This window comes from Natator depressus, chromosome 11, assembly GCF_965152275.1.
Source record: "Natator depressus isolate rNatDep1 chromosome 11, rNatDep2.hap1, whole genome shotgun sequence".
Lineage (NCBI taxonomy): Eukaryota > Metazoa > Chordata > Testudines > Cheloniidae > Natator > Natator depressus.
In genome coordinates, this window is record NC_134244.1 from 12,840,332 (window position 1) to 12,861,638 (window position 21,307).

At 42.8% G+C, this 21,307-nt stretch overlaps 1 protein-coding gene across 1 annotated transcript in view; it reads right to left on the minus strand.

Moving 5' to 3' along the window:
* Window positions 1-2,168: 2,168 nt before the first annotated feature.
* HEG1 (heart development protein with EGF like domains 1) overlaps window positions 2,169-21,307 on the minus strand; it is a 90,294-nt gene continuing 71,155 nt past the window's right edge. Inside the window, exons 22-26 of the mRNA XM_074967227.1 lie at window positions 11,135-11,177; window positions 10,973-11,010; window positions 9,623-9,710; window positions 7,159-7,333; window positions 2,169-4,535 (exon numbers count right to left, since the gene is read on the minus strand). Coding sequence (XP_074823328.1) covers window positions 4,386-4,535; window positions 7,159-7,333; window positions 9,623-9,710; window positions 10,973-11,010; window positions 11,135-11,177 — 494 coding nt within the window. The 3' untranslated portion in view covers window positions 2,169-4,385. The remainder of the gene's footprint in view (window positions 4,536-7,158; window positions 7,334-9,622; window positions 9,711-10,972; window positions 11,011-11,134; window positions 11,178-21,307) is intronic.

Genomic DNA, 21,307 nt, shown 5'->3' on the forward strand with positions numbered 1-21,307 from the left:
AAGTGCTGTATTTACACACTACGGATCACACTTAAGCAAATGTCTCCTCAGATACACTCCTCTCTTATCTCGCACCTCTCTTATCTCGCAATCTCAAGAGCAAGGGACAAGGCATGAACCGGGGTCTGAAACCTACTGCCATGAAGTACAGAGAAGGAGAGGTTACCCACCTAGTGCAGCAACTGGAGTTCTTTGAGATGTATGTTCCTGTGGGTGCTCCACTTCAGTTGCACCTGCGCCTTTGATCAGAGGTTTTTGATAGCAGCACCCGTTCGGCCCATATATGTGCCCCACACATCCTTGTACCCCGGCACTAAGCCTATATGGGGCCGCTGGGTGAACCACCCTCAGTTCCTTCTCCACCGCAAGTCCCACAAAGGAGACTCCAAAGCCAAGGGGAAGGAGGGCGGGTAGTGGAGCACCCATAGGGACACACACGTCAAAGAACTACAGTTACTGCACAAGGTGAGTAACCTCTCCTTCTTCCTCAAGTAGTGTCCCTGTGGGTGCGCCACTTCAGGGGACGTCAGAGCAGTACACCCCTAAGAAAGTGAGAGGTTTGGACCAGGGTCCAATACAGAAGAGAGAACTGCATCGCCTACAGCCACCTCTGATCTTGCAGCAAACACCAAGGCACAGTGATTAGAAAAGGTAGGTGCCGAGGGTCATGTTGCGCTCCACAGATGTCTACAATTGACACATCCTTAAGCTAGACTGTAGAAGGAGAAAGTACTCTAGTGGAATGTACCATCACTCTTGAAGGGGGCTGAATCTGAGTTTTGTCATAATAGACTGTAATACATCAGAGATTCACTTTGATAACTTCTGTTTTGAAATAACCGAACACTTGTTTCTGTCTGCAATGGACACAAATAGTCTAGGAGACCTTCTAAAAGGTTTGGTCCTATCTAAATAAAAAGCTAATGCTTTCCCAACATCTAGAGTATGCAACATGGCTTCTTGACTAGTCCAATGTGGTGCTGGGGGAAAACAAACAAACCAGGCGACTGATGGTTTGATTAATAAGAAATTCTGAGGACATTTTAGGTAAAAATCTGGGATGGGCCCACAGAAATACTTTCTCTGTAAAGCATACCATAAATGGGGGGGGGATGGTCCACCATTAAAGCCCCCAATTCTCTGACCGTTTGGGCAGAAGTTATAGCTATCAAGAAGAATGTCTTCACTGATCGATCTAATAAAGAACAAGTACCTAGTGGTTCAAAGGGGTACTTCATAAGGCAATACAGGACTAGGTTCAGGTCCCAGCTAGGAGTAGAGTCTCTGATTTGTGAGTAGAGATCTGACAAACCTCTTAGGAATCTTACCATGGCTGGATGAGCAAAGGGCAAAAAACCCCTTATGGGTATGTGAAAGGCTGTTATTGCTGCTAAGTTATAGCCTAATGCAGTTCATAGAAAGACCCAATGTTTTCAATTCCAACAGGTAATCCAGTTGATGACTAGAATAGCCTCATGACAAGAGAAACACTTTTTAAATCCCAGGAAGCCTAGCAATCCCAAGAAAATTAATAACAAATTGATCCCTACTGAAGGGGAGGACGGGACTCAACACTAACTATATATATGAACAAAAATGTTTTAAATAATATTTTAAACTTTTTTGTTGAAAGAAAGAAAGAAAGAAAGAAAGAAAGAGCTGTTCCAACAACTACAAACACTACCTATTAACCAACAAACTAAATTCTGAACACAAGTAGAGAACAGGCACAATTGTAGACTCTGTCTCAGGCCGCAGGTGCTTGAGAAGGAACTGAGGGTGGTTCGTCCGCACGGCCTCATATAGTTTCTGTGTGGGGCAGGAGGAGTGTGGGGTACATATGCGGACCAAGCAGATGCTGCTACCAAAAATCTCCAATCAATGGCTTAAGCACACCTGAAGTAGAGCATCCACAGGACACTGCACTCAAAGAAGAACTAATGCCTAGTACTGAATCTTACTTGTGTCTCTGTTCACACTTGAGATGGGACACAACAGCTTGCTGAGTGCTGGGCAAGACTCTTTAGGATCACAGGCTCTATGGCAAACAAACACTATTAAGTATCAGAGGGGCAGCCGTGTTAGTCTGGATCTGTAAAAGCGGCAAAGAGTCCTGTGGCACCTTATATAAGGTGCCACAGGACTCTTAAACACTATTAAGTGTCAGTTAATTGAGGGTCTGTTTTCACTATAGAGTTAACTCATGTGACCTTCACTGCAGTTACTGCTCTAGATTTAGCCTAGCCAGAGTGAGAGCAGCCACTCTGGGATATAGCACTCAAGTTCCTGCATCCACACTCATGCTGTACTCATTCATATGTGGCACTAAGAATTCTAAGGGCACGTTCCATTGTTAAACACTGCAGTAAGGAAAGCCACTCTATAAATTCTCTCTCATGTATTGTGGGAGAACTTGTCAGCCTTTTCTGAGCACGCAGGAGGAATTGTGGGAAAGCATTGTAAGATTAGTGGCACTAGAGTGGAACTAGCCTGCATCCACACTGCAAAGAGATTATGTTAATAGCTGATTTGAGTTTAGTTTATACCCCACCTCAGATCAGCTAACTCGAGTTAAGGATTTTTGTGTGTGGAAGGGCATTGAGCTAGGGCCAACTTGAGTTATAATTTGAGTTCACTTTGCAGTGAAGACAAACTCTAAGAGTATTTGATTAACGTGATCTTCACCAAGCACCCAACCCTGCACAGAGTGAAGTCAGAGAGCTTTGGATCAGACCCTGAGTTAGGAATGTAATTAATTATCAATTTGGGGCTTCTTCCTCAATGATCAACAGACATTTTTACAACAGCCAAATGTGATATCTTCAAAAATACGTATGTTCAGGGAAGCTACATAGTATTACCAAACAGGATGGGAGAAACAAGTTCAGAGTTTTCCAAGAATGAAACAATTGTGAAGTTAGACCCTATTGAAAAATGCAGAAAGACCTTCATAACAAATATTTTGTAGTTTTTCATGCAAATTTGTTGTTGATCATTCAAATTTTCTAGAATCACAGACTATACAATAAGCTTGTAAAAAATGCTTTTTAGTAAAAATGTTGAATTTTTTTGGGTCAAAATGTCACAAATTCCCGACCAGCTCCATTTGCAGTGACTAACTGTCAATCCAGTGCGAATTGCCAGCTAATAGGACTGACACAGAGAAGACAGATGGAAGTCCTTAACAGTTTTTTTATGATCCAAAGCCTTGTGCTGCTCCCACCGTCAAATGCCTCTGGCCACAACAGGCCTGATTTTCTGATGTGCTGAGTAGCTCTGCAGTGCCCATTGAAATCATGGGAGCTGTGGCTGTCTGGATCCAATGCAAAGTCTAAAATTCATGGTACATAAATCCAACCAGGGCTATAATACTTCTGTTCTCGCCCACTTTCTCCCTGAAGTTCATTATGGCTACACACATCTTCTGCAAAGCAATGCGATCTACCTCAACAATTCTATGTTGTAATTTATTGCTCCATTAATGAATACTTTATCTGATCTTGCTGCTTTTAAAAAGCATTTAAATCCCTGCTGGAGGTTGCTATGGTGACTTACCACAATATAATAATACAAGCTTTGAACAACATTGCAGATCAGTGGACAATACACTGTCACGTGCAGACATTTCCAAACACAAAGGAGATTTTCAAAGCAATGCAAGGGATTAGCTATACCTTTTCCCACTAAAATTAAGACAGTGTGGCTAAATCCCCCATACTCCTTTGAAAATGTCAACCTATGAATTCAGCCATCATTGCCAGATGCAGTGCTTAGTTAAGCGCTGAGACATTTGACAGAATGACACACCAATAAAGACAAATAATATTTAGTGGGCACCCCAGCTCCCTTGTTGCATAGGAAGCAGATCAAACCAGGGAAAGGCAGAGAAGGGTCTGAAATGAACATACACTTCCTACCCAAAAAGAGCACACAGTGTATCTTTGCATAAAAGTTGGCCAAGAGGAAACACACAGCAGTCAGACCAATATCTGTAATTTTACAATATCTGTAAACAAAACACTCCCTAGTGGTATCAATTTTAGAGTGTGGGCAACAATTAGTCTGTCTGTACTGATCTATTAACAAATTCATGTTATGTGACGTCAATGGCGAAGATAAAAGTGGAGCACGCACGTTAAGCTTCCTTATACTTCCACCTGGGTCTTTTACAGATTTGCATATTGGCTCATTCTTCCCCTCCGTCTTCACTACTCAACAACTACAAATGCATTTTCAAGGCAGCAATGCTCCGTGTTCTTTTGAGTTCAAAGTCTTTCCTGTATGTGAAGATTAAGACTGATATCGGCTGAACTGTCATGTGACAGAGTGTACCTGGTAAACAAGGACACGTATCTATGTTGATCTTCCACTCCCACACAATTATGTTAAAAATAGTCTCTTCGTCTGCTTTCGTCACTAATAAAGGATGGGTTATATTGTCCAGGGTAGATGCATGAATGTCGGGATCCAGGTAAACCAGTGTAAGGAGGATAAAGTCCATTTCTTTCAAGTTCAGCGTTTCTTAGGCCAGTTGCCTATAGTATAAAAAAGAAAAGAAAAGGCTCTTATTCTGAGGCCTGATTCCTATTTCAAATGTAGCCTTAAAATCTTTTCTTTCTCCAGACTCAAGCGATGAAACAGACAAACACCTGAATTTGTTTGGTTTTTTTTGTTCTTGTCTGAGTTCCCTTTAATTTCAGGCATTTATTTAGCTGATGTAAATTAGCATCGCTTCAGTGAAGTCAATGGAGCTATGTTACATAAGAACGGCCATACTGGGTCAGACCAAAGGTCCATCTAGCCCAGTATCCTGTCTTCCGACAGTGGCCAATGCCAGGTGCTTCAAAGGGAACAAAATGTTGATTTACATCAGCTGAGGATCTGGACCATAATTTTAAGCAATGATTGAATACAGTTATTTCAGTGGCTACAAGGAAATGTCGTCGTTTGAGATGATCTCTCAGATCCATTCCACCTGCTATTTCAGGATTGTTACTTGCTATTTTCTAGGGCTTTTAGTTGTTTGTTCAGTCTAATTTTAAATATCTCAAGCAACGGGGACGTGCCTAGACTTGATCTCTGATTCCATGATGCGCACTCTCAGAGCAGTGGAATAGCAGGACTCTGTGAGGCTCATTAATACACTGTGAACATTTATCTCTATTACCACCATGTGTATACAAGCGCAATCGTTTGGCTAACTCTCAATCGACAAAGTGATACAGGCCCAAACCGCTGGTTAGCTCAAACCACTGTTGTTAGCCTTTGCACCTGGTAATTAAGAGGGGAGAGGATCTGGAAACTATCAGGGTTTAGCAAACACTTCCTCAGTCCCTGTGAATGCAAAGGGAGGCGCTACGCACCTGAAGAGCACTAATACATCAGCACAGTGTGCTGTGGGAATACCCCTCTTAGGGAGCCCAGAAAGATGTTAGCAGCTCAGCTTTCAAAGAGAAGCTAATGCCACATGGAAGCCTCTGAAAAAAGTTCCATTTAGAGACAACTCTGCTGAGTCACCATAGTAAATTATTGGTTTCAGAGTAATAGCCGTGTTAGTCTGTATTCGCAAAAAGAAAAGGAGTACTGGTGGCACCTTAGAGACTATCAATTTATTTGAGCATGAGCTTTCGTGAGCTACAGCTCACTTCATCGGATGCATACTGTGGAAATTGCAGAAGACATTATTATATACACAGACACCATGAAACAATACCTCCTCCCACCCCACTCTCCTGCTGGTAATAGCTTATCTAAAGTGATCATCAAGATGGGCCATTTCCAGCACAAATCCAGGTATTCTCACCCTCCGCCCCCCCACAGACAAACTCACTCTCTTGCTGGTAATAGCCCACCCAAAGTGACCACTCTCTTCACAATGTGTATGATAATCAAGGTGGGCCATTTCCTGCAGAAATCCAGGTTCTCTCACCCCCTCGCCCCCCTCCAAAAACCACACACACACAAACTCACTCTCCTGCTGGTAATAGCCTATCCAAAGTGACCACTCTCCTTACAACGTGCATGAAAATCAAGGAAGGGGGGGGTGAGAAAACCTGGATTTGTGCTGGAAATGGCCCACCTTGATTTTCATGCACGTTGTAAGGAGAGTGGTCACTTTGGATAGGCTATTACCAGCAGGAGAGTGAGTTTGTGTGTGTGGTTTTTGGAGGGGGGTGAGGGGGTGAGAGAACCTGGATTTCTGCAGGAAATGGCCCAGAGTGAGTTTGTCTGTGGGGGGCGGAGGGTGAGAATACCTGGATTTGTGCTGGAAATGGCCCATCTTGATGATCACTTTAGATAAGCTATTACCAGCAGGAGAGTGGGGTGGGAGGAGGTATTGTTTCATGGTGTCTGTGTATATAATAATGTCTTCTGCAATTTCCACAGTATGCATCCGATGAAGTGAGCTGTAGCTCACGAAAGCTCATGCTCAAATAAATTGGTTAGTCTCTAAGGTGTCACCAGTACTCCTTTTCTTTTTATAGTAAATTATTGGGTACCATCTGGATACCAGCAGGATCTTTGCTTCGTAACGCTTAGACTGTGGAATCCTTACTCACAGTGAGAAGTGCCATTGAGTAGCATGAAACCATTGTTTGATCCTGTTGTGAGGCTCGTCATTCCTGTACAATGCACCTGTGCAGGCCCTTACCAACCATCTGCAAAAACTCACCATCCTGTTTACTGGTTATCATAAAGGACTTCAGAAAAGTTTGGGAAACCCCTCAATTTCCAAGGTGCTTTTGCTTTCTGAGAGCAGGGACAAGGGTCAATTCCATTGCTATGGTATATCCCAATAAATGTGCTCTGGAAAAACTTAAATTTACCTTGCAAATAAAATGCAAATCAAAACAAAGTAATGCTCATAGTCCTCTTATATCACTGGACAACATCATTGCAAAATATGGGCCTGATCCTTCAGCATTTGCTCACATGAGCAACCACATTGACTACATTAGATTTACTCACATGAGTAATGGTTTGCAGGCTCAGAAACTGTGCCCGCAAGACTCCCAAAACTCTATTCATAACCTCAGGCATTTGCTTTTGTCTTTTTGTCTTACATGCCATGCGTCCACATCTCACGTAGCAAAGGATATAATATCTCTGGACCATCAGACAAAAGAGACAGTATAGATGGAACCCAGGAATAGATACCGAATAATATACATCCGTCATCTGCAGCAGGTTTTTAGTGCTTCCATTTTCTTGCATTTCTATGGTCTCTCTGCCCCACTCCTGTGCTCGAGGATTCTTGGGGTACTCGGCATATGGCGACATTTGGAAATCTCCACTCTTGAAGATGAGTTTACTTATGTCATTCTTATTCTTCCTGTTAAAAAAAAAAAAAAAAAAGTTAAAAGCCAAAACTGACCTTGCTGTCTTGTTACGGTGACCTGATCTAAGGAGATTTGCCCTGATTCCAGGCAGTGAATCATAGAATATCAGGGTTGGAAGGGACCTCAGGAGGTCATCTAGTCCAATCCCCTGCTCAAAGCAGGACCAATCCCCAACTAAACCATCCCAGCCAGGGCTTTGTCAAGCTGACCTTAAAAACCTCAAAGGAAGGAGATTCCACCACCTCCTTAGGTAACACATTCCAGTGGTGTGAACCCAGACTGTAGGTGAAGAAAACTCCAGTTTTCTCCAATGCAGCTTATCCCTGGAATAAGTTGCACTAGTGTAAAAATTGCAGCTTTTCTTCTTCACAGTCAGGGTTTGCACTGGTGCACACTTGGTTGGAATCCCCAGTGCAGACAAGCCCAAACCTTGTGACTAAGGCAGGAATGACTTAACAGTGAGGGTAATTAACCACTGGAACAACTTACCCAGTGACGTGGTGGATTCTCCATCACTTGAAGTCTTTACATAAGGACTGTCTGTCTTTCTAAAAGAGATGCGCTTTAGCTCAAATATAAGTTATGGGCTGGATGCAGGAATCATTGGGTGAGAGTCTATGGCCTGTTTTACACAGGAGACCAGATTAGGTTATCATAATGGTCCTGTTTGGCCTTAAAAATCAGTGAATTGATGTATCTTAGTTCACAGAAGAGTCATGGAAGTGTCAAAAGTCAGGGAAAGGTCACAGAAAACCTGGGAATCAAGCTCCTCAAGTTTCTGTACATTTGAATAGACATATTTTGCAGGTATAATAAAACTGCTTGGACCAATGCCCTAGGCAGCCGGTCTGAACCCCCTGAATCTCAAAAACATCCCTCCCCCAAACAACCCACCTATCTACTGTATCTTATGAGAATCTCCTTTGGAGGAGATTTAGATCCAAAACTGTGTCCCCAAGGAGGGTGATATCCCAATGCTGAACATATATGCTACTGAGTGGATAGCCTACTTAAGGAAGGGAGGTGATCTTGTACCTAGATATGAAGACAAGGAGTCAGGACACCTGGGTTCTGTTCTTTGCTATACCACTGACTTGCTAGGTGCCCCTGACACAATCATGTTACCCATCTACAGAACTGGTATCATAATACTTGTCTACTTCACAAAAGTGTGGTACAGTTTTAATTAATATTGTAAAGTGCTATATTAAATACATTGAGTATAATTCTATTTAACTATGGGGTAAATCCTGCCTCTTATTCGGTGCTTAATTTGCAATGAAAGACGTGCTGGGGCTCAAGCCTTTAGATACTGGGCTTCAAGCAATTTTTTTACTTTCATAACTGACGCGGCAAGCCCAGAGGTGCCAGGACTATGAACTGCCAAGCCCAGAGGTGCCGGGGCTATGAACTGCCAAGCCCAGAGGTGCCGGGGCTATGAACTGCCAAGCTTAAAGATGCTGGGGCTCAGCCCTGGCACAAATTAAGTGTTGCTCCCAGTCCATAGGTACAGAAGGCCTCCTGGCCAGGGTAATTTTGTGGTGCCAAAGAGAGGCAGCACTGGTAAGAACATGTAGAGGCCTGCACTTCATGTGTGATATGGAATCCAGCTCTGCAGAACCTTCCTACATGGCCAAGAACAGGGTGTCTGAGCAGTGGGGCTGGGCTGGGGTTTGGGGGTGACCAGAGCATTACCCACTACCCAAAATCCTCTAGTCTTTCCTATTGCATAAATTGTTTCTTTCATCTCAGCTGGAGTTGCCTTTGCAAGGCAACTCCATGGCTCGGAGCAGGCAGGATTCCTTTATCTCCCCATCCCAATTAACATGATTCCCAGCAATCAGCTGAGTTACTTGGGCTGGCTCCTGGGAAAAAAAAAAGATTTTCCCCAAAGTGTAAGTACAATATATCCCTTGGTATCTCCACTAAATATATTTCAGAGTAGCAGCTGTGTTAGTCTGTATCCGCAAAAAGAAAAGGAGGACTTGTGGCACCTTAGAGACTAACAAATTTATCTGAGCATAAGCTTTCATGAGCTACAGCTCACTTCATCAGATGCATCCAATGAAGTGAGCTGTAGCTCACGAAAGCTTATGCTCAGATAAATTTGTTAGTCTCTAAGGTGCCACAAGTCCTCCTTTTCTTTTTACTAAATATATTGTTTACACTAGGTTTTGTTCTCTGCATGTTTGGCCTTTCAGCTCTAGAGGTGAGGCACTAAGTCCTGTATAATCCATTAACATCAATAACACAGGATTTTGCATCTGGTTTATGATACCTACCGGCAGCAAGTGATGATCAGTGCTATCCCCAGGATAAGCAGAAGTCCCCCTCCTGCAGCTGCAATCACCACGGTGATTAGCTGATACGCTAAACACAAGAGACAAAGGAGACCTCACTCACTGAGAAATGATAACATGCTTGTAAATATTTAAGTGAGTATACAGGTATATAACTACATATCCATCAGGCAAAAGGATTAGGAATTATCTTCTCTTGTTCAATAATTATCAAATAGGACATTAAATTATGTCAGGCAGATTTACCTGGAGCTGTGGAGTTTTGGAGGACAGAGTAGAAAAATGGGAACTGTTAGACATGGAAAAACAGGTCCCCGTTTTGGGACAGTTTGTACTTATGAAAATATGAGAGGCGTGCAACGAAAAGTCTGCCAATTCACTTCAGATCATCTTTAAGCAGCAGCGATCAGCTCATGACAGACTGTACTTTTTCACTTCCTCTGCAGCATGGGGCACGGGTCCCCTGCAGGTTTAAACTAGTGTAAATGGTGAATTCTCTATAAGTTGAAGTCTTTAAACCATGATTTGATGACTTCAGTAACTCAGCCAGAGGTTATGGGTCTGTTACAGGAGTGCGTGGGGGAGGTTCTGTGGCCTGCAATGTGCAGAAGGTCAGGCCAGATGACCACAATGGTCCCTTCTGACCTTAAAGTCTGTGGGTCTATACGTGTGCAGAGGAGGCTTCCAAGAAGTCATTTGTGTAATAATGTTGAGTAGAGCTGATCGAAAAAAAGGATGGAACACTCTTCCATTGGAAAATTCAGTTTGATCAAAATTGAAACTTATTGCAGGAACAAGAAGATCTCAACAAAATGTTCAATGGTAAAATTTTGAAATGATTTGTTACGACTTTCTTGTTTGTTTCATTTTGTTTAGACATTTAGATTAGATTAGATTACATGATTAATGTTTTGAGATTATTAAATGAAACTATATGATGCTTTCAAATCAAATGATTTTTGAATTTTTGTTCTGAGAAAAATTTTGAAATTTCAAATTTTGGCCCAATTTGGGACTTTTTTCCACCCAAAATGTTGGAATTTTCTGACCAGCTTTAATGTTAAGCAAATGACCACACCTGGTTCAGCAATAAAACTTACTACTCCAACTTTCTAGCATTGTGTAAGAGTTCTATTTTATAAAAAGTATAAGAATTTCTCATTAGTGCTGACTGGTAACTGTGATCCAAGGAAAATTCTGCCCCGCTAAGTAGAAGAACAAAGCACTCTGATTGCAGTTCAGGCTGAAAACATATCAGAAATAGAAGAGCCATTTGTGCCCTCATGACCCTAACGAAGAATAACGTGAAAGGACAAGAAGTTCCATACTTACGGTTTCTACAGTTCAATCCCCCTAAGCCGAACGGGCACCTGTAACATGAAAGAACTATGAGTTTTAAACATCTGAGCCTTAGTTGTGACAACATGTTACCAAAGCAATTTTGGGAGTGGGTGGGGAAAAGGGGGTTAGGTTAAGAAACAGAGATTACTATACCTCACACACGTCTCATTTTCAAGCCTATATCCATCTTCGCAAGCTAGAAAATGAAAGAGAAAGGTGATGAGCACCCCTCAGTGGCGAACTGTAAGTAGGTTTGTATTTATTATTTGTATTGCTGTAGCTAGAAGCTCTAGTCACAGACTCACAGAAGTGTGGAACTGGAAGGGACCTCCATATGTCATCCAATCCAGCCCCTGCACTCAAGGCAGGACTTAGGGCATGTCTACACTTAAAATGCTTCTTTGGCACAGCTGTACCGATGCCGCTGTAGTGCTTTAATGAAAATACTCTAAGTCTGTTGGCTTAGTCAGTCCACCTCCCCAAGAGGCAGTAGCAGTGTCGGTGGGAGAAACTCTTCCACCAACATAGCGCTGCCTACACGGGGGGTTAGGTTGTGGATTTTTCACACCCCCAAGTGATGTAGTTATACCAAGATAGGTCTGTAGTGGAGACCAGACCCAAGTAATAACTAGACCATTCATGACAGGCGTTTGTCTAATCGGTTCTTAAAAGCCTCCAACAATGGAGATTCCACAACCTCTGTAGGCCATTTGTTCCAGTGCTTAACCACCCTGACAGGAAGTTTTTCCTAATGTCCAATCTAAACTTCCCTTGCTGCAATTTAAGCCCATTGCTTCTTGTCCTATTCTCAGAGGTTAAGGAGAATCAGTTTTCACCCTCCTCCCTGTAACAACCTTTTAGGTACTTGAAAACAATGATCATGTCCCCTCTCAGTCTTCTCTTCTCCAGATTAAAGAACCCCAGTTTTTTAAATCTTTCCTCATAGGTCATGTTTTCTAGACCTTTAATCATTTTTGTTGCTCTTCTCTGGACTTTCTCCAATTTGTCCACATCCTTCCTGAAAGGTGGTGCGCAGGACTAGGCAACAAAATGGCAGATGAAATTCAATGCTGATAAGTGCAAAGTAATGCACATTGGAAAACATAATCCCAACTATACAAATAAAATGATCTAAATGAGCTGTTACCACTCAAGAAAGAGATCTTGGAATCATTGTGGATAGTTCTCTGAAAACATCCACTCCATGTGCAGCAGCAGTCAAAAGAATGCTGGGAATCATTAGGAAAGGGATAGATAATAAGACAGAAAATATCATATTGCCTCTATGTCAATCCATGGCACGCCCACATCTTGAATACTGCGTGCAGATGTAGTCGCCCCATCTCAAAAAAGAGACTTTGGAATTGGAAAAGGTACAGAAAAGGGCAACAAAAATGATGAGGGGTATGGAACAGCTCCCGTCTGAGGAGAGATTAATAAGACTGAGACTTTTCAGCTTGGAAAAGAGAGGACTAAGGGGGGGTATGATTGAGGTCTATAAAATCATGACTGGTGTGGCGAAAGTAAATAAGGAAGTGTTATTTACTTCTCATAGCACAAGAATTAGGGGTCACCTAATGAAATTAATAGGCAGCAGGTTTAAAACAAAAGGAAGTATTTCTTCACACAACGCACAGTCGGCCTGTGGAACTCTTTGCCTAAGGATGTTGGAAAGGCCAAGACTCTAACAGGGTTCAAAAAAGAACTAGATAATTCATTGAGGATAGGTCCATTGATGGCTATTAGCCAGGATGGGCAGGGATGGTGTCCCTAGCCTCTGTTTGCCAGAAGCTGGGAATGGGTGACAGGGGATGGATCACTTGGTGATTATCTGTTCTGTTCATTCCCTTTGAAGCACCTGGCATTGGCCACTGTCAGAAGATAGGATACTGGGCTAGATGGACCTTTGGTCTGACCCAGGATGGCCATTCTTATGTTCTTACATTCGGCTGACTCCCTGGACCCCTTCTGGGAGGCTGCGTCTACATTGCAAAGCAATAAGGCTTGGATCCTGGTTCTCGGCTTAACTTGAGCTTGGATCCTCCAGCCCTGCAAGGTCCTGGGACCCTGCTTCTGAGCCCTGGGTTAGTGCAATTGCAGTGTAGACGCAAGGGGGGTTAGCTTGGAGCCCAGGATCAAGGGTGGGCTTATGTTACAGTGTAGATATACCCTTGAAATCTTCAGAGCTTGAAAAGAAAAGACAGGCAGCATCTCAGCTCTTTTCCAAACATACGCACACAAGCTGCAACCACAACAAAGCCTAAATGTCAAGCATTTGGGCCTGTTAATACATAATCTGAGATGGTGAAGGAACTGCAGGAGCCACTGCTCTCAGTATGAGGCAGGAAATGCAACATATGACAAAGAAGAGGTCAATATTCACTGCCATGTATAGCAGAATAGAAGCACAAGCTCTTACTAACAAGAAGCTAGGCATTATTTCTGGCATTCCTGGTGCTTTAAAGGCCTCCTATCAAGAGAACCGAGTACAATGGGGTCCTGGTCCATGAATGAGGCTCTACAAAAATAAATAATAATAATAGGAACTCAGCTATCAGATCACACTGTGCAATTGCTATCAATTTTGGCCCATGCTTAACTTTATGCACAAGAGTAGCCATCTGTCACAGGGCAGTGCCTGTCTGGAGCATCCTCTGGTGGCAGTCTGAGGCATGACAAGCACACCTGCCTCAGTTTCCCTCCTTCAGGCTCCCCAAGCTATCTTTCTGAGAACGAATGGCCCTTGTGGGGTTCATTTATTTTAAAAGTCCTATGCATCTAAACCATAATGAAACAAGACCCAACCAAGTCCCACAACCCGAGTCCAGAGAGAACATCGAATAGAGCCCCAGTGTTATTTTGCCATGCCCCAGATCTCCAGTACAGCACCCCATTCCTCACCATGCCTCAGCCCTCCTGTACGGCTCCAGCATCCCTCATGATGCCTCACTCCCAGCCTTCTGGCCCTCTAGCTTCAGCTCTCCAACTCTGAGGCCAGCAGACCTCTCCCTCTGTTGCTCTGAGCCTTCAGCCCTCTCCAGCCATGACTTTCTGGCCCAGGAAGGATGGCTGGCGATCCCCTCCATTGGCTTCCTAGCCCGCAGATCTTTTCAGCCTGCTGGCTCTGGCTTTGGCTCTTGAAAAGTCAGCAGGCTAGCTCCTCTGCTGGCTTCCTGATAATTCCTCCTCCTTTCCAGGGAGGGCCTGCAGACAGCTCTCTGTTGCTTTTCCCAGAGACTTCCTTCTGTCTCTCCCTGATCCTTTAACCCCCAGGTGCTGCCCTGTCCTCTTAATTGGCCAAAAGGGAACACCTATCCTGGCACAAGGGAGCTGAACTTACTTCAATGATGGGGCTGAGCCAGACTGTGAAACCCCGCAACTGCCTTCAATGGGACCAATTAAGTGCCTTGCTGGATTGGAGCCTCAGATAACAATTAGAGCTGGTCCAAATGTTTTTATGAAACACGTTTCCACCAGAAAATGGAATTTCATCAGCATCAAAACTTTCTGTGAGAATATGTCCATTTCAATGAAATTTTGTTTTAAAAATATTGGAAACGAAGCATTCTGATTTTTCGTTTTGAAATTTATATATATTTTTAGATGTCAGAATTGGAACAATGTTTCAATTTAATCAAAACAGAGCATTTCAAGTAATCTAAAACAGATTTTTTTTTTAATTTTGTTTCTAAACTTTTTGTTTTTTCTGTTTTCATTCCAATTCAGTAGTACGGAGCTCTTTCTTCAGTTAGGAGGTCAAACTGCATGTCTTTCTCTAAGGCCAAAACTAGTGATGATGATCTGACAAGATGTGCAGTCAGCCACCATCCTCTAGCCCTATTACTTTTCAGAGTCCAAATGCATCATTTTCTTATGTTCTTAAACTGCACCGGCCCACTGTGATGTGATCAACCTAACCACACAACCTTGGACTCTTGTTGACTCTGGGCCAACACTTTCTAATTTGTACTTCCATCTTAAAGCAGAATATAAAGCATATGGGATCTGTAATAAGAACCCAAAGCTATACTTAAAGAACAGACTACATGTGATAAACACAGCTGACCAGTGAAGGCCACTGCTAACCCACAGCAATACAACTGACAACATCTTTGTCTCCTAGCTCTATGACTGTTGTGTGCAGTTTGCAACGTACGAAATGCCTTTAAAGTTCTTGTATAGCTGGATGAGTAGATATCTAGTCATAACACTGTATCTCTATGTTCAGATATTTGGCAAGGAAAAGAAAAGTGTGTGACATTAATCTGTACACAATTCAGATGTGTTGGCAACAGCATCATAATAGACCAGGAGAATTCTGTAGCAGGGGGATCTCATAACACCAATAGTAATTGATAGACTCCTCAATTTTAAGGCCAGAAGAGACCACTGTGATCATCTCCTGCATATCATGGGCTATAGGATTTCCCTGAATTAATTTCTATTTGAAATCCAATAGCTGTGGTTTTACTGGAGCATATCTTTTAGGGAAAGCTCCAATTTTGATTTTAAAATTTTCAGTGATGGAGAATCCACTGCCTTGACTGTTCAAAATTTTATTACTTCTTAAAGGTAATTTTAGTCTAAAATTTGTCCAGTTTATTTTTAGTCTAAATTTGTCTAGTTGTAATTTCCAGCCATTAGATCTTGTTATATTTTGTCTGCTAGAAGGAAGAACCCTCTATTATAATATTTCTATTCCCCATGTAGATACTCAAATAACCCCCAACCTTCTCTCTGATAAGCTACATGGATTGAGTTCCTTGAGTTTACCACTGTAAAATAGGTTTTCCAATACTTAATCATTCTCATGGTTCTTCTCAGAACATTCTCCAATGTTTCAACATCCTTCTTGAACTGTGGACACCAGAAATGGACACAGTATTCCAGAAGAATTGCACCACTGCCAAATGTAAAGGCGATATAACCTCCCTACTCCTACTTGACAGTCCCCTGTTTATACATTCAAAGATCTCATTAGCCTTGTTAGCCAGTATTGCACAGCGAGTTTATATTCTGATGCTTATCCATCAGGATCCCCAAGTCTTTTTCAGAAGCACTGCTTCCCAGGACAGAGTCCCCCATCCTGTAAGTACAGCCTACACTCTTTGTTCCTAGATGTGTGGCATTACATTTGGCAGTACTGCTTGCTCCCAGATTACTATATGGTCCAAATCGCTCTGTATGAGTGACCTGTCCATCCTCAATGTTGGGTCATCTTCAAACTTTATCAGTGATGATTTTACATTTTATTTCAGATCATTGATAAAAATGATAAGTAGCGTAGGGCCAAGAATTGATCCCTGAGGGAACCCATTAGAAACCCACCAGTTGATTCCCCATTTACAACAACATGTTGAGACCTATTAATTACCCAGTTTTTAATCCATTTAATATATGCCACTGGTGATTTTGTTTTGTTCTAGTTTCTTAATCAAAATGCTGTGTGGTACCAAGTCAAATGTGTTACAGAAATCTAAGTATATTATACCAACTTTGTTATCTATATCAACCAAACTTGTAATCTCATTAAAAAAAAACCCATCAGGTTACTTTGATAGGATCTTTCTTCCATCAACCCATGTTGACTGGCATTAGTTATATTACCCTCCTTCAATTCTTTATTAATTGAGTCTCATATAAGCCATTCTATTGTTTTGCCCAGGAATTATGTCAGGCTGACAGGCCTATAATTGCCCAGATCATCTTGTTTACCCTGTTAATATATTGGCACAACATTAGCTCTTTTCCAGTCTTCAGGAACTTTTCCAGTGTTCTAGGACTTATTAAAAATCAACATTAATGGTCAAGTGAGCTCCTTAGTCAACTCTTTTAAAATTCTTGAGTGCAACTCTTTTAAAAAACTTGAGTGTAAGTTTTCTGGACATGTTGATTTAAAACTGTCTGATGTTAGTCGCTACTATTTAACATCTTCTTTAGTTATTGTCGGAATGAAAAGTATTTCATCGTATGATATGAATACATTATCTGATTTTTCCCAGAATGGAAATATGTACTGTACACTTCTTCCTTTTCTGCTCAACAGTTCTACCATTTCCATCTAATAATGAGCCAGTACCATTATAAGGGCTTCTTCAGTTCCTGAAATACTTAAGAAACTCTTTCCTATTGTACTTAACTCTTCTGGCCATAGATTTCTCCTTGTAACCTTTTCCTTCCCTTACCAAATATTTCCATTTGCTATCAACTTTCCATTTTTTTCCATTTGTTATTTATATTATTTGGTATTGCTGCTTTCATTTCTCTTTTAAACCAGTCTGGCTTTTTTTTTTAAAACCATTTCCCCCCCAGTATCTTGCTATTGTAGTTTTTTTTGGATATTTAGTTGCCAATCATCATTCATAATTAAGTCTGTCCATCATACTCTTTGTATTAGATTTATTATGAACTTCCTCTTTTGACTTTTACAAAATCAAGGAAGAGCCACAAGTAGAAGGACAAGTGATAAGTGTCTCAATCAACCAGAAACCAGGACAACATGCACATAAATACAAAATTATATACACCTGACCTATACATAATAGTGACGTGTCAGCAGAAGAGCAGAGTGGTTTGTTCATGTTACAAGATCCATGAGAGGGACTTGGGGAAAACGGAGTAACTAGATTGGCCATTACAGAACCCTGTGTTGGGAGCAATCCCATCTCCCAGGCTGTACTCCACAAAGGTGACTGCAGCCCTAGCACTCTTCTGCTGCTTGGGAAGTGGGGAAGGACTGGCGGATTTTGTGGCCCAACCTGACCCCAATCCCTCACCCACAGGGATGCCACTGCACAGTGGTGCAGTCAGTGCACCCCCCCCCCCTTACTGCAAACAAAATTCTCCAGTCCCACAGACAGGAAAGCTATCACATAGAGGGCAGGGGCAGGTCCTGAATGCCCCACGTCGGTGCATCCTAGGGTTCTTCAAATGCAATGCAGAGCTGCAGAACTTTTTGCTCCTATTTCCCTTTCACTACCCCACCCGCTCTCCCCCTCCTGTCATGCGGCTTCCCTCCCACACCTCTCCCCAGTTCCTTTGAATCTGCTTCGAGGAGAGCTCACTGTGCCACTCCCACTCTCCTAGTTTTTAACTATTACCGGCTATTCCAAAATCTAAACATCAGTGTAGTTCGGGGGAGGCAGGGGGTGCGTTGCCCCCGCAAGCTGCGGAACTGGACCCCCACACACGTCCCCACTGGCCGGACTGGAGCTGGCCCTCAAATACAGAAGTCAAACTATGCCTATGAATCTAAACTGGGAGGTGGAAGGGGGGTAGAGGGGTATTAAGGACTAGAGAGGCCTGCAGCCAGGCAGAACTTTCAACTCCAGTCCTCTTTTGACTTTTCACTCAGGATTTCTTTTTGTCCAGTTCGACCTCCATCACCCAGTGAATGCCTGAGGGGTCTCTTGGAACCTTTTGGATGGGAGGAAGTGATCAGAGCCTTTCCCTGCTCACACAAGGGCACTTGGTTTTATTGAGAAAAATGCACCCTGCAGAAGCCGACAGGGCAAGCCTGTGGTGGCCTTTTCTTCATCAACCCTGCAGGCTTGGTGTCCTGTCCTGGAAAGGATGGGAACAGCAGCTACCTGGAGATGAATGGAACGTATGATGAATGGTATTTAGGCTGAGATTTTCAAGCTCCCTCCGGCTCCTTTGAGAACACCTCCCTTAAACCTTATTGATACTAGATATTTGTGGAGCCAGAATTACCAGTGTACTCCAGGTGGCAGATTTCCCACAAGTGGGCTTTAGCTTTTTGTCAGGAAAGAGACACTCCTGGAGGTTTGCTGCTGACCATTCACCATGCCTTATGTGCTCTCCAAATCACACCCAACTTCCTGTAAAGGATTCCGGGTAGCTCAGTACAAAAGGCATTTCCCACAGGAAGAAACACTATAATTAGAATTACCACTTGTGAGCATTTAACATGCTATGGGTTACATTTTCACCACCCACAATCAGGGCCACTTTTTCCAGACACTAAGTCCCTTTCTAGGCACCTGTATGCGGGGCAGGTTTTCAAAAGAGCTCAGCACATTGGGTCTGGTACTCTTTTGAAAAAAATCTCTGTAAATGTCAAATTGGGAGCTGCTGGGTGCTGAGTCCTTTTGAAAATCTGGATTGCACAATGGGGGCTAAATGGGAGCACAGCTTTGTCAAAAATCGGGCCCCAACTACAAATGCTGAGCACTTGAAAAATCTAGCCATGAGCTCTTTCGAAGATCTTACCCCACTCTGACTACAGAAGATGGCTTCCCGCTCTGTCCCCAGCTCTTGACAACATGGAGGTAAAATTCCCCTCAGCATGGCAGTGTGTAAAAGAAAAATTCCTCCCACCCCACTGTCCTGCTGCTAACAGCTTATCTAAAGTGATCATCAAGTGATCATCAAGGAAGGCCATTTCCAGCACAAATCAAGGTTTTCTCACTCTTCCCCCCCCCGCCCCACACACACAGACACACATACAAACTCACTCTCCTGCTGGTAATAGCCCATCCCTCTTTGAAACCTCTCTTTATAATGCGCATGATAATCAAGGTGGGTCATTTCCAGCACTAATGATGATCACTTGATGATCACTTTAGATAAGCTGTTAGCAGCAGGACAGTGGGGTGGGAGGAATTTTTGTTTCATGGTCTCTGTGTGTATATAATGTCTTCTGCAGTTTCCACGATATGCTATGCATCCGATGAAGTGAGCTGTAGCTCACGAAAGCTCATGCTCAAATAAACTGGTTAGTCTCTAAGGTGCCACAAGTACTCCTTTTCTTTTTTCTTTTTACGAATACAGACTAACACGGCTGTTACTCTGAAACCTGTCAGTGTGTAAAAGGCCATTTGCCCTAGAGCAATTTTCACCTATGCCATTTGCAAGCTCATGGAGGTGTCATCCTGTCGAAAATGTGTGGTGCCTGATTGTCCTGCTCATTTGATCATAACAGAGGTGAGTCTTTTATTGCTCTGCTGCAAGCCCCTTGACCAATAAAGTATCCTATTTATTTTACAGATGGAATGAGAACAGAATTATCCCATCCCATCTGAGGTACTTACAATGCCCCTATTACCATAGTATTTGAGCATCTCACAATCTTTATTCTTCTCACAGCATTCCCCAGGGGATGGATAAGTACTATTACCCCCATTTTACAGGTGGGAAAGCTGAGGCACAGAGAAATGAAGTGACTTGCCCAAAGTCATAGAGGAAGTCTGTGCCAGAGCAAGAAACTAAAAGCTGGATCTCCCAAGGCCCAGGCTAGCACCCAAACCACTGGATCATCCTTCTTCTCAGCCCCACCCCCTGCAAGGTACACTGCAGCAATCTCTGCATCATTTGACACCCACCTTCCTCCATTCTTAGAGGGAAAAAAAGGAACGTTACTTTCTCGGACTGGAGCCGATTGAAATAAAAACTAGATGTTATTTTATGTGGGTTTCACGCATCCTGTCTCCTCCTCTTTGTTGCTGTTAGATGCCAGTGCTGCTGGAGATCCCATTACATGTATGAGGGAAAGCAGGGAAACATTATCACATATTTTTGAGCGAAGGCAGATTAGATTATTTTAAGCTTACTTCAAAGCCACTGCAGACCTGACTAGAATTGTTTAGTGCTGGTTGACAAGGTTCTTTCATTGTGCTGTCAACAAGAACCTAGCCAACTAAGGATGGCAAGGTTAAGGACTAATTGGGGATAGTCAACATATTTAACAAAAATACCCCCCCTACACACAGGCACCCCCCGCCCCACATGTATACACTCACAAAGGATTCATTTGTTTTACAATAGCACTTACAGATCCCAACTGAGATTGGGGCCACATTGTGCAAGGTGCTGTATATAAATATAGCAAGAGATATACCTTGTCTCAAAGAGCTCACAAATAAAGGTGGGGTGGGAAAACACAGGCACAGTCAGGTGAAGTGTCCTGCCCAAGATCACACAGAATGGCTGAACCAGGGTTGGAATCCAGGACTCTGGGTTCCAATCCAATGCCCATGTGGTCTCTTACAAATTGTGATATTGTCAAAACATGACTAATCACCAATTGGCTGCTTCATACAGACAGAGAGGGGAAGAGCGTGTCATCTTTTGTAGATTGTGAGCTCTCTGGAGCAGGGACACTCTTCCCACACGTTTATACAGCATCTAGCATGTTGCACTCACAGCCAGAAACAAAAGTACATAATAACCATCAAAGTCATAAGTGTATTCATGATCAGGAAGCTGGACTTTTTACAACACACCACAGTACTGACTAATCTAAGCAGGCAATGGGCTCCACTGAACCTAGGTACATTTATTTTGATCACTGCAGGAGCAAAATTG